The sequence below is a fragment of the Sprattus sprattus genome (assembly GCF_963457725.1).
Source record: "Sprattus sprattus genome assembly, chromosome: 16".
NCBI lineage: Eukaryota > Metazoa > Chordata > Actinopteri > Clupeiformes > Clupeidae > Sprattus > Sprattus sprattus.
In genome coordinates this window covers 11,232,073-11,245,779 of record NC_137914.1, presented here as the reverse complement: position 1 = coordinate 11,245,779, position 13,707 = coordinate 11,232,073, and the positions used below count along the sequence as shown (strand labels likewise).

General features: G+C 43.5%; 2 protein-coding genes across 2 annotated transcripts; both read left to right on the top strand.

The window, feature by feature from the left end:
* LOC308377191 (aquaporin-4) lies at nucleotides 1-3,070 on the top strand (the record flags this gene model as incomplete). The annotated part of the gene is made up of 6 exons (XM_080853775.1): nucleotides 1-15; nucleotides 792-986; nucleotides 1,481-1,642; nucleotides 1,967-2,131; nucleotides 2,416-2,496; nucleotides 2,855-3,070. The coding sequence occupies 6 exons, from the start codon at nucleotides 1-3 to the stop codon at nucleotides 3,068-3,070; spliced, it is 834 nt and encodes a 277-aa protein (XP_080709901.1).
* Nucleotides 3,071-7,109: 4,039 nt separating this feature from the next.
* mipb (major intrinsic protein of lens fiber b) lies at nucleotides 7,110-8,879 on the top strand (the record flags this gene model as incomplete). The annotated part of the gene is made up of 4 exons (XM_080854432.1): nucleotides 7,110-7,469; nucleotides 7,992-8,156; nucleotides 8,366-8,446; nucleotides 8,694-8,879. 4 exons carry the CDS (start codon nucleotides 7,110-7,112, stop codon nucleotides 8,877-8,879), a joined length of 792 nt encoding a protein of 263 aa, XP_080710558.1.
* Between the last annotated feature and the right edge of the window lie 4,828 nt (nucleotides 8,880-13,707).

The window sequence follows — 13,707 nt, the reverse complement described above, 5'->3', positions numbered from 1 at the left end:
ATGACACTTAAGGAGGTAAGGACAGAATCACTGAGAACCAGGCGTCAACGCTTGCTAGAATATATAGAAGAGATCTTGACGGGAGAGATTCATTTGGACTATGAATATATCCATGAAAGAGAGTGTTTTGTAATTGATGAGTAGAGAGAGAGAGAGTGAGAGAGAAAGAGCTTAAATGAAATGTGATTTATTTCAAACCACCTCCAGGTTTTAGCTGATATTGCACTTGCGTTGATAGTGGAGGGTAATGTGAAGCAAGAATGCAACCGCTTCCCTTGTGCCATCCTACTTTTGAGGGATAAAAGATATTAATGGGTTGAAAATTCAAAAAAAAAAAAAAAAAATTTTGTGATGTGTTATAGAGTCTGTGGCTGTATTGTGAGCTTACGCTGAAGATTGCCATGTATTTTGAGTATCCTGGTCGACAGAAAATTATGTTTGTTTAATGTCAGGTTTTAAGTTTACTTTTGCTCTGCTCTTGAAATAATTTCACCAAATCATAAGCCACTCTGATTTATCGGGTACGTCTTTTAATTAACATTCTTGAATACATTATTAACAATTCTGTGGATATGTCTGCTTTTATTTTTGTCTTTGCATGCATGCGAGTGAGAGACCTACAGTGTGAGGACTAGTGTGTCAAAGGTAGTGTGTAGTGAAGTGCGTCCAGTTATCTTCTAGCTGCGGTTCACTAATCACCCAAAGGAAGTACAGTTTTAAGTCCCTACCATCCTGTGAAACTGTACGGCAGAACCCACTGAGGCTTTGTCTCTCTGCTTACCTCCCCTCAGGAGCTGCGGAGTCGTCAGTTTTGGCGGGCCGCTGCTGCTGAGATGCTGGGCACGCTGGTGTTTGTGTCGGCAGTGCTGGGTTCCTCCATACCAGGGCTGGAGGCTGGTGCTGGTGGGCCTCTGTACCCTGCACTGGCAGCAGGCATGGTGGCCGTGAGCCTGGGACACTGCTTTGGGGAAATCAGTGGTGCTCATGTAAGCTGGAGACAAATTACCTTCATGCAAAATAGGTGTTCATGTCAATCAATTTCCTGTGTGTGTGTTTGTGAAGGAAAAGGAGCAAGTGTAACAGTGGTCCTTATATGAGAGTAAAGAAATATGACTGTGTAGAAAATACAGTTGTAACCTTTTCCTTGTACAAAACAGTGATATAAAGAGTCTGCGCCTTCATATGAAAGACAAAATGCATAAAAAAATAAGGGTTACAGAAGTAAAGTAACGGCTAGCCCAAATCCCCAGTGTGGAAGTTTGTCAGGTTTACTCCTCACAAAGAGTGAGCTGCACAGAATAACAGTCCTTGCAGTCAAGTCAAGCAAAGATCATGACATCAATACCCAGATCATCAGGCATACACCATTATTTAGATTCCAGTGATCTTCTACTATGTCCAAATGACATGCTATCAAAACCTGTGTGCGATTAGCTCTCTCTCTCCTTGTCTTGAACTATCCTGTCCCTTCTCCGCTCAGGTGAACCCTGCAGTGACTCTGGCTTTCCTGGCCACCCGTCGTCTGGAAGTTCTGAGGGCGATGGTGTATGTGGCGGCCCAGTGCCTGGGAGCCACTCTGGGCACAGGGATCCTCTACTTGGCCCTCCCTCTGAATTCCACAGCAGAGAGCTTCGCCAACAAGGTCAGACATCATGGCTGGACTAAGGGGGGATGAGGGCAAAGATGCTGCTTAGGCTGGGCACAGTTTTGCCACGGTCAATTGCTATCCACTTATTCTGTGTAAAGGTTTCTCCTTACAGTAAACTGATTACGACACTGACACAGAAATATGTTATAGTAGTCATTTTGTTTTTGTGTAAAGCCATTTACCTGATTAGGCGCTGGTAAACTATCTTGTTGATTTCCAGTTAACAACTGGATTTTTTTATTTGGGGGGAGTACAGAAAAAATAAGAAAATAGATGACTGCTTTGCTTTCATTCTGACACTCTTTCCCCCATACACAGGTCCCCATGGAGGTGAATGCAGGCCAGGCTCTGGGGATGGAGATCCTGGTCACCTTCCAGCTGGTCTTTACCATCTTCTCTGTGGAAGAACAGCGGCAGCGGGAGGGGGCTGAACCAGGCAACCTGGCCATCGGCTTTTCACTGAGCGCAGGGATCTTTACAGCAGTGAGAGCCGTTCAGATTCGGATGCGCTTCGGATACTACGTGTGCAATTTATTTTGTGTTTGTGTGTGGTGCTGCTTCAGACAGACTTCCCAAACACCTCCTGTTATTGCAATGAGGATTTTAATGAATACTTATTTCTGATTTCTCAATAAATAAGCAGTTTATATTGGTAAAATATTGAACATCTGCTTTTCTGTCTCTCTCTTTCTCTCTCTCTCTCTCTCTCTCTCTCTCTTTCTCTCTTTCTTTCTCTCACTGTGTGTGTGTGTGGGTGTGTGTTTTAGGGTCGTCTCTCTGGGGGTAGTATGAATCCTGCCAGAACTCTGGGCCCAGCCATCATTACTGGGATCTGGGAGCACCACTGGGCACGTTTGCATATGTCTTATTTTTGACTCACTTCACAGTCCTGAGTCCTGTGCTCTTAATGCATGTTATTCCACTCATGGAGGCATGCCTCATATACAGCACAAGTGTTGATAACCTTGTATCCGACACAGCACATACTGAATTGTACTGAATTTTTCTTTGCATTCAGGAAAAACTTCTTGCTATTTATTGTACTACTTGTTAATCTATTTTGCTATGAATAATAATTTCCCGCTGAAGAAAGAGTACCTGCTGTTTCACGTCCTTAACTTACCCAAAACGTCACGCTACTGCACATGTCACATTGTCTTAGTGGCTCATCACATAGTGTCTGAATGTTCGTCCTCCTCTCCGCAGGTGTACTGGATTGGGCCAGTGTTAGGTGCGATCCTGGCTGCCGTGTCCCATGAGTTCTTCTTCGCTCCCAGTGCATCCAGGCAGAAGCTGGTGGCATGTCTGACCTGCAAGGACATTGAGATGGTAGAGGCGGCCAGCGTCTCCCGCTCCTCGCTCTCCACCATCACCCAGACGGCCATGAGGGCCAAGCAGGCCAACAAGTCTGAGCACAGCTGAGGGCATCAGAGAGAGAGAGAGAGAGAGAGAGAGAGAGAGAGAGAGACATGGATGGAGAAAGATAGAGAGACATAGAGAGAGACATGGATGGAGAAAGAGAGAGAGACATAGAGAGAGACATGGATGGAGAAAGAGAGAGAGAGAGAGAGCAAGAGAGAGACATGGATGGAGAAAGAGAGAGAAAGAGAGAGAGAGAGAGAGAGAGAGAGAGAGAGGGAGAGAGGTAAAGCTGTGTGTATGTGTGAATGACATGTCATAGATCAAAATCTGTGTACGCGTATATTGCGCTGTATATATCAGTGCCTGCAAACTGTTTACACTTTACAATTCAGTATTGTTTTGTACAAAATCAATGTGGACGCCAAGGGATTACACAATTTTGATTCAAAAGGTTAAAATGAAACGAGTAGAATAGAAAAGTGTCAATGGAAATCAAGTAATAAGTAAATTAATAATGTTAAAAATGATTAAAAAGTGTTCAAAATTAGTTTTCTACCCCCTATCTTCAGATATATTGTGACTGTAACAGGGGAATATTAAGACTCTTTAGTGACCCCATGGAGAGATAATTGGCCTACTAACTGATTTAGCTAATTAACGATCAAATGTCTAAATCCGTTTTTATTGAAATGGGTCATAGAAAAATGCTTCACCTCATTTTCATATTATGTGCTAGTCAGGTTCTCATGTGTGTCTCAGAGTCTCACTGTGTGTTCATTATTTTTTTTCGGACAATGTTGCATTTTCTGTTGTTGTTTTTTTATACTTTAAAATTGACTTTTGCACAAATTAACTTTATCAATAGAAATGTGGTATTATTTGGTCCATTGAAACCCATGGGGGACGTGTGGGTATTCTGGCTGATAACATGTCTGCTGTGTGTGGTGTATCTGTGATCAGTTTATGTTGCAGTGATTGTGACAAGGTTTATTATCGTGGTTTAATCTGTGCTTGTATTTCATTATAGCTTTATTATTTTTTACATAATATTAACTCTGTGAATTCATTGTTACCTACCTTGTGTCTCGCTGTTTTAAATAGTTTGACAGATAATTGTTTACACTTCAGATTTGAATACTAAAAGGGAACTACAATGTTGCACCTGTATATTTGAATACTGGAATGACAACACAATAAAGACAGTCACATTTAAATAGACGATGCAGCTTTGTCGGTGGTCTTTCATCTCTTGAATGCCTACAGCTTTGACAGACCAGACCTCCGAAGTGGAGTGGTTTAGGCTACATGTGTGGTACATATTTTCTCTCTTCTATACATCTTTGTGTTTTAGATTTACAAAAATATCTTCATTACGCCTGCGTATTCACATGTATGCGCAAACATACTATTTCTCTCACCTGCAAATGTGCGCATGCCCACACACACTGAAACTTCTCCCATAGGCAGTCTTACAAACACACACGCACATACACAAACACACTCACACACATATGTATGCACAATCATGCGCACAAATAATGGCAGACAGCTCCCTTGTGCTGCCAGCATTTTGTTTTGTGTGCGTGTGTATGCGTGGAGTGAGGTGCTCTGTCTTTTTTTACCCACCGTTCGTGTAGAATAGGAGTAGAATCTGCCGAGCTCAGCATTCTCCATTCAACGTGTGCTCTAGCTACTGGCCTGGACATGGATTCCCTCACCCCTCAACTACCCCCCAACCACCATCTATGGGGCTTTCCAGGGCTTTAGCCTCTTCCACCCCTTCCTTCTCCCCTAAGTTGACACAATGCAAACATCTGGCTAATCAATTCCATCATGAAAAAAAAATTAACATCACTCCATGTTAAGCAGAGAGTCGATATCAATATCCTTATGTTATAGCTTTGTGTTGAGTGAGTCTAGGGTATTGTCATGTAGACTCTGGTGGCAAAGTGTGGCATAGCTGACCATTGAAAGGTGAATGTCAGGGCAAAAACTAGTAATTGGGCATGTACACTTTGAACTTGAACGTTGATATGTTTTAGTGACCTGTACAAAAAAACAGAACAGCTGAGTCTATTGACCTTGACCGGGCAGAGCATACTTTTGAAGAAAGTATGAGTGGCAGTATGCAGGGGCTAAGGGGCTAACATTCTTAAGCTAAACATTCTGTCTCTTTATCTCACAGGATAGACCTCACACCTCAGCTTTGTTTAGTTTGATTTGATTTAGGTACTTTGCACACCATGTCACTTCGAGACTTGAAGACACATTTCAAAATGTTCGTAATAACCTGAAAACGCATTTATCTTGATCCGTTAGTGCCATTCTCAAATCATGAGTATTTTCCATGATCTGTGCATGCCTTTCATGATTGTTTGTTAAGGTGCTACTGAATCCTCTAAATTTGAAAAAGAACAACAGATTTGAACATGTTGTTGGAACTAGATGTCAGTGCGGAACAATGGGTTTGACCCTGTTAGGCATTTTGACCCCAGTTTCCTCTGCCTGTTAGTTCAACGTTCTTCCGTAGGGGCCCCCCATGACGCATATGTGAAGAGGATGGTATTGTGTATGTGTATGCGTGTGTGTGGGTATGTGTATGCAGACATGATGCCTTTGCTGATATGTGTCAGATATGAGCTGTGTGTGTGAGCATGTTGGTGTTAGCATGTTGGTGTTAGCATGACGATGTCAGCGCTTTTTTCCCTCCGGTAGAAGAGGAAGCCCTCCATGACACCTGTGATTGCTTCCATCATGTAGGCCACACTACTGCTGATCGTGTGATTGGCCAGAGGCCTGTCAGTCATACGTTAAGATACACTGATATGCACCATACTGTGTGTCTCTGCTCAATCCACAGATCAATCATTTAATCAATCAATCAATCAATCAATCAATCAATCAATCAGTCAGTCAATCCACATTCAATATCCGTGTTTGATAAAACTGATCTGGTGTGTGGGAATAGATATGGGGAATGTCCACAGTAAGAACAAAGTTCAAGGCTGACCAGCTGTAGATGTTGAATCCAGCAATTCCATTATTAACTGAACCCTAGCATCAACCGCTATGACTGTCCAACAAAACACAATTATATCAAGGATCCAGAAAAAGAGCCATCATAATAAGGTCATCACAGTGACTGTCAACATCATTTAACACATCCAGTCAAATCTTTCATTTATTGTTAATGATCTAGAGATTCCACCCTCTCCCTTTTTTTCTGTCCTGTGTGTGTGGTTCAGGGGGCAACAAGGGGGAAACGTTTGTTTGGTTTGGGAGGTTTCTATCGCTCCACACCCCCGGCCTGCCCCCTACCCTGGCCCTGCCTCCAGAGGGGGGGGGGGGATTATGGCGTCATGGCGGGGCCCCTGGGGGGTGTTATAAATGCCCCCGGCGGCCCCTGAGCGCTCTGTCAGAGAGGCTGAATGCCACGTCGGTAGGATATGCTTCACATCCCTTTATTCGTGTCTTTCCATTAGCGCATGCCCCCCCACCCTCGTAGCCTAGCGTTTAGCATTGATGTTTGGGTCCCCCTGACAGGAGGCCCTTCAGACTCCCAGCTAAAACTCACAGACACACAACACGCACCCACACACACATACACACACACCATCGCCCACGTATACGAGCATACGTACACAAACGTGTAAAGGCACACCTATGTCTCTATGACACTGGCGTTGCAGTGTGGTGCGGTGCCTACTCAAGCAGGGTTGAGCGAGCCAGCCAGTGGGTGGCTGAACGCCTAGCGGGTTACTCCAGCCTACGGTGACATCCACACAGACTCTTCTGTTATTTTTTTCCCCTCCGTTTCTCTCTCTTCCCTAGAGCGGACGCTCTTTTCTCTCTCCCTCTCGTGCCTGCTCAAGTGTCTCCATTTTTTGTTTGACTTTGAGAGGAACTAAGTGAGGTAAGTGAAATCTAAATTCATCGGTAAATCAGCAGTTGTATTACTTTTAGAGCTCCATTGTGATTCTAAGAACCTGATAGAGAAAAACTCTTTGGTTTTGTGTGTGTGTGTGTGTGTGTGTTTTTGTGGGGACATGCTTGCCATTAGTAACTGTAATTCTCTGCTATTCCTCATTAGCAGCAAAACATGTGGGAGTTCCGGTCCATGATGTTCTGGCGGGCGGTGTTCGCCGAGTTCTTCGGCACCATGTTCTTCGTGTTCTTCGGCATGGGGGCGGCCTTGCGCTGGACCAGCGGGCCCTACCACGTCTTCCACACGGCGCTCTGCTTCGGCTTCGCCGCGGCCACCCTCATCCAGTCCATCGGCCACATCAGTGGTGGTCACATCAACCCAGCTGTCACCTTTGCCTACCTGGTGGGCTCTCAGATGTCCCTGTTCCGTGCCGTCTTCTACATCTGCGCCCAGTGCTTGGGTGCTATGGCTGGCGCTGCCGTGCTCTACGGAGTCACGCCCACTAACATGAGGGGCACTATGGCGCTCAATACGGTAAGTAAAAAAAAAAAATGCCGTGATGATGCTTTTGACTGACACTTTACATACCCACCCCAAGTAAGACAGACTTTGTTTTTATTAGAGATAGATATTAAAGGTCTTTAGTTATCTACTCTAAGAGAGTCCCTATTGGTAACCTTCTCGGTGCACTTGCTGGAAAATCAGGAAAATGTATTGTCATATTTGTGGGGTAGACATAGAACTACTCTAACGCGTGCATCTCGATCATTTTCATCGCTGTGTGCCTCATGTTTGTGTCTGGTATGTGTTCTGTGGTGTATGTATGTGTGTGTGTGTGTGTGTGTGTGTGTGTGTGTGTGTGTGTGTGTGTGTGTGTGTGTGTGTGTGTGTGTGTGTGTCTGTGTGTGTGTCTTTGTGTGTGTGTGTGTGTGTGTGTGTGTGTGTGTGTCTGTGTGTGTGTCTGTGTATGTGTCTGTGTGTGTGTGTGTGTGTGTGTGTGTGTCTGTGTGTGTGTCTGTGTGTGTGTCTCTGCCCCCACCCATTCCCCTGGCACAGCTTCAGCCTGGCATCAGCCTGGGCATGGGCACCACAGTAGAGGTATTCCTCACCATGCAGCTGGTGATCTGCATCTTTTCTGTGACCGATGAGAGGAGGAACGGACGCATGGGCTCCGCTGCCCTGGCCATTGGCTTCTCTGTCACCATGGGCCACCTCATGGGGGTAAGTGTTCAACACACACACACAGACGGACATACACTTCCATCCACGCATACTGCTATTCAGTGAGCAGGACTATGGTAACATCTTTTGCAGTTTAACAGAATATATTTTGTCCCTGTACTGAAGTTGGCATGTTAAGTGTTAGTGTTAGAGGAATGATGCCTGTAATTATTTTCAGCATTAACTATGGTTTGTATTGTTTGTATCAGATGTACTACACTGGAGCTGGTATGAATCCGGCCAGGTCTTTTGCTCCCGCTGTCCTGATGAGGAATTTCGTCAACCACTGGGTAAGACAAAACAGAATCCATGATAAATAAACAATGCAAAATCTTGTATATTCCTGTTTGAAATTAAGTAAAATCAACTACTTTCAAAGTTGATCAATTGCTTTTTATAATTTTTATTTGATACATTTCTTCTTTATTATCATCAACAGTTGGATAGCATAAAGAATAATTTGAATATATTTTACTTTTTTCTTTATAACTTTCTCCTGCTCTTGATTTATTGTGATGTGGTGTCCTCCTTATGCAGGTGTATTGGGTTGGGCCCATGATTGGCGCGGCGATGGGTGCCATCGTTTACGACTTCATGCTGTTCCCCCGCATGCGTGGCCTGTCTGAGAGGCTAGCCACTCTGAAGGGCAGCCGGTCTCCAGAGGCAGAGAACCAGCAGGAAACCCGCGGGGAGCCCATAGAGCTCAAGACCCAAGCCCTATAAACCTGCACACAGCTGGGGGAGCAGAGCCAGGCTCAGCCCCCCCTCCTCCAACCTGCCGGAACACTTCCCCCCCACCAAAGGCCAACACCTGCCCTTCCACCCCCCTGTCATAAACACACATAAAAACATACACACACTTACACTAAGCTGCACATGCTCAAACAACGAGACTCTAAACTAATGAACTAATCCTAACACTGCTACACAGTGGACAGGCATGCACTGTGATAGGCAACCAAACCTCCGAACCAACTAACACACAGTCAGACACCCCCTCAGTCTAAGGGGCAGACCAACTAATATGCAGACTAACACAGGCACGCATGCAAGCACACAGGTGCAGCCTAGCCTCCAGGACTGTGCTCCTGCAGAGATCCCACAGGGGGGCGCAATAAACCTTGGGCAGAATTCCAATACCCCTCCATTACGGAAGTGGGTCTGAGGGTAGGCTGTTGTGTGCTTGGTAGGCCATCATAAGGAAAGAGCAGTTAGCGGCAGGGTGGGGAAGGGCAAGAGGATGGGTGTGGGTGGTTGTAAGGTGGGGGGTGGGGTAGGGGTGGGATTGGGGGTCTGTGGAGGGGGCAGCACTCAGATTCTACACTCATGACAGGGGTGAGCTAGAACAGTGAACTTGGGCATGCTTTTTCATTTTTTTCATCTGATTATGATCTCATTTTTTCCATTTTTTGTTTTCTACAATACGAGATGTGGATGTATGATACTAGAGTTAACCAGGGTTTTATTCTTCCATTCATTTTCATTTTATTTGTGTGTGTGTGTGTGTGTGTGTGTGTGGGTGGGTGTGAGTGTGACTGTGAGTGTGTGTGTGTGCAAGAGGGTGCGAGCAAGTGTGAGTGGGTGTGTAAGAGTGTTTGTGTGAGTGTGTTTGGGAGGGTGAGAGTGTGTATGTACAGTATGTATGTGTTGTGGATGTTTGTGGGTGTGAGCGTGCGCACATGTGTGTGCGTGCGTGTGCGAATGTTCACAGCAGCTTTTTATTTTGGGTTTTTATCATTACAAGCAAGCATGTGTTTGTATCATGCAGATGTTCATTTCTTATTTATTTTTATGACACTTGTTTCACCTCCCCCAAACTGTATTATTTGCTATGATATTAAGTTGACTTTCACTTTGTATACAAATCATCCGATCTGCGTTTCTGTACCAAAAAAAAAAAAAACACGACCCATCATACAATGCTGCCTCCCGGTCTTTTTTTCGTGACATTTCATTTCCAGACAAGGCAGTGTGGTCTGACACTCTGCAATAGTTCAGACCCTGGCTGGGTTTCAAAAGAAACATTCTTCATATTTGAATGCAAAATAAACAGAATAACAGGAAACAGAACACTTAGACTTTTTTGTTCGAGTAGTTGTAGGCCTACCATGTAAAGTATGTCAGTATGACATATTCAGACTTCTGATTTGGGTTGTACATTTGTGCTGCAATCCTAGATGACATTTCATATCTACATTTAAAATAAAAACTCTTTATCTTATTTCAGAATAGATGAGTGTTTTTAAAGTTGGTTATTTACTTTCAAAGTATTCACACATACAAAAGAGGGGAAGAGAGAGAGATTAACAGTGCTTAAATAAATGACTAGCGAAATAATGTCATTGTATTTGCTAAACACTGGATAATAAAGTGCTTGAGGAGTGCTGAAAAAGTCAACAATATGACAACAGCTGTTGGAATTAATATATTTAAGCATTTCAACAGGAGAGTAAGTAGGCTTAGACTTGGCCTAAAATATGTAAATCTGTTCTCAATACTGCAAATTACTTCAATTACATTATTTGGTTAGTGCACTTTATCATCATCAATTGAATTGAATATCACTTCTATTGAATTTAATTGAATATCACTTCTATCATCATCAGTACTGCCTTATGTGCAAAAAACAAATACTGGAAGGCAAATGTAAAATTAGCAATTTGAAATGTGCACAGTGTTATATTTACAGCCTTTTGGTGAAGGAGAGTAAGTCAGTCAATGCCACTACAAAATCGCCATAAACTTACTTGTAAATGGTCTATTGCTGCAAAACTTGCTGACACGAACATGCATGCTTTACACAATACCACTAGATGGCAGAACGTACCCAAAAAAGTAGCTTTGACAGCCAAATCATGTATGACACATGTGCCCATTAAATGTTATGGTTCATTTGGAATATTCTAAAACTAATTAATTAGTACAATGAGATTATTTTTGATTTATTGATTAAGAAAAAGTCCTATTTTTTGTAAAATGCTTTACGCTAGAATGGAGAGGTGTGTTTTCTATTGGGACAGGGTCATTGCAGGCTGCATGTTGCGGTTCACTCAAAATGGCAGTTTTCTTTCTTTACTTACTCTGTGATAAGAGGAAAGCTATTTTAAAAAGTCGGTCGAAGAGGAAGTGATTTACCTATCCAGGAAGTATGTTTCTTTGGGGCCCACAATGCTCCGTTTGAACGTTTGTACGTGTGTGTGTTTGTGTAAATGCATGTGTGTGTTTACATATGTATATTTTGAGATCGTGAACAGACCCGTTTAACTATCTATGATGATTCAGTTGTGCCAGACTTTGTTACTGGCGAGATAGAATGGATGTTGCGTGCGTGTCAATATTAGCTAGGGGTGGATCGGGGGATAAATGAGCGGATTTGCAGCAGTGGCTAGTGCGGTGTTTGACAGGGCAGATCTCTGGAAAGATAGAGGCCCCGCAGGGGGGAAAGGGGCAGGATGGGCGAGGTCGAGTGGTGGCATGGCTGTATTTGTGGTAGACAGATAACAGATAAACCCGGCTAGGAAAGCCCCTCTTACTTTCACTCTTGTCTCCTTTACTCTGCCTACATCACTCAGAACGACAACTGCAGACAGTGGGCTGCACACCGCCCACTCACCAACTGTTGGACAAAGGAAGTGTGTGTATTTGTGTGTATAAGTAGAGCTCAAACTAAATGTAATGTGTGGTGAAAATGTTGGTTGGCAATAAAAATGGACTGCCTCTTTACTATACTCAGTTACTTCTGCAGCATATGCAATTACAAAAAGTGTTTTTAAAGGCCGTTTTTCATTGTGTGAATTTTAAGAAAGCTGTTTAGAGGAAACCAATAGCCTATTATAACTTGCACAGGCTATACGGCATTGAAGATGTAGCAATACAACTTCTACAATTCATTGCAAGAGTAGTTAGAATTGAAAGGGGAAATAAGAGCTACATCAAACACCAGTTGAGTAATATTAAAACTTCCTGGGGTCATTGTCCACTGAATGGTGATGCATGAAGCCCTAGACTAGGCAAATATTCTGAGTGTGAGGCAGAATTAGGTTTCTGTTCAGTGGAGCTCAAAATGGCTGTTAATTTAAGGTTCCCCTTTATTTCATGCTCTGGCACACAGAACAAAGCTATTGGGGATAACACCCGATGTAACATCTTTATCATTGCCCTTTTAGGTGAAAGATATCCGCCTTAGTCTTTCCAGCCAGTGTGCAATGACACACATGGAGTATCCTTCTCAACCCACAAGCCTGCATACAACAAATAAACATGGAATTGCAATACATGTATTTTACAAAGTCCTTTATTGTGAACATTGTTGTCTGGCTTCTGCCATACATAAATATTGTGCCACTGAGAAACGCCAGCAGTGTGACGAGGCCAGCTAACCCAAATTACAACCCCAACCAAAATCTACATCCACTTTTTGCAGACTCCATTCAAGTCTGGTATGTCCCTATATGGACATGGGTCAGGCTTTTGTACAGTTGGTATTAAATAATGAAATTGCTCACCCCCTGCACTAAAAAAAATCTTTTATTGGTAGACTCCATTCCTCCTGAAATAACTCAGTCTAAGACCCTACATGACAGGCTTCCTTGGGCAGGAACGGCTGAACCAGGCCCTCATCAGCTGAGGGTGGCAGCCTGAGAGAATGCCTCTCAAAAGACAGAGGTCTGATCGGTTGTCTTAGAGACATGGAAGCACAGGTGAAACATGGATATTTGTTACTGCGATATAAATACCTTCAACATAAATACTGTATAATCACCTCTCCCATAGCTGTTGAGTCAACATAAATATGTCCTTACTGATTAGCCTGCATTTACATTAGTAATTACATAAAATACAGGACTTACAGTGTTGTCTACCTTATACACATCAATCCGCCCACCACTGTACCAAACGGAATATTCAGTTGTGTTATCATTGTGTACTATGGAGAGAAAGAGAAAGACAGAGAGAGCGAGAGAGATTTTACCGACATGAATGAGAGAACTGGACTGAAGAAAGTGATAAATGGCCAAATTCAGGCTACCATAATATTTTAAACCCTTCAAAATGCTAATACATAAAAGGGTCCAAATTGGATAAAGATGATAAAGAACTGTAGGAAGAATGAAGGACAATCTACAAAAGGCCTCATCATGGACATTTTTGAAGTGGTTTGGAGTGATTAAGATACATATGTTTACTAATAGTATTCAGTACCTCTAGATATTGGTGTATATACTGTGTGTGTGTGTGTGTGTGTGTGTGTGTGTGTGTGTGTTTGTTTGTTTGTTTGCCTGCCTGCGATACGGGGCCCATAAAAAGAGTTCGGGTTTCAGCATCTAGTTTTAGAGAAAGCCTTTGCTTGTTAATCATCCACCACCTCCATTTGTCCTGAGCAGTGGAGCTTGGCCCAGGCCCGACTCTCCCCTGCTTTAGGCCTCCCCCTGGCCTCTCTGGGAGTGTACCTGGGCCCCCTTACGTCCCCACCCTCCCTCAGCCACAGTCCAATACACAGCCAGGGCCCTGAGTCCACTGAGTTCATATAACAATCATACCAACAGCACAG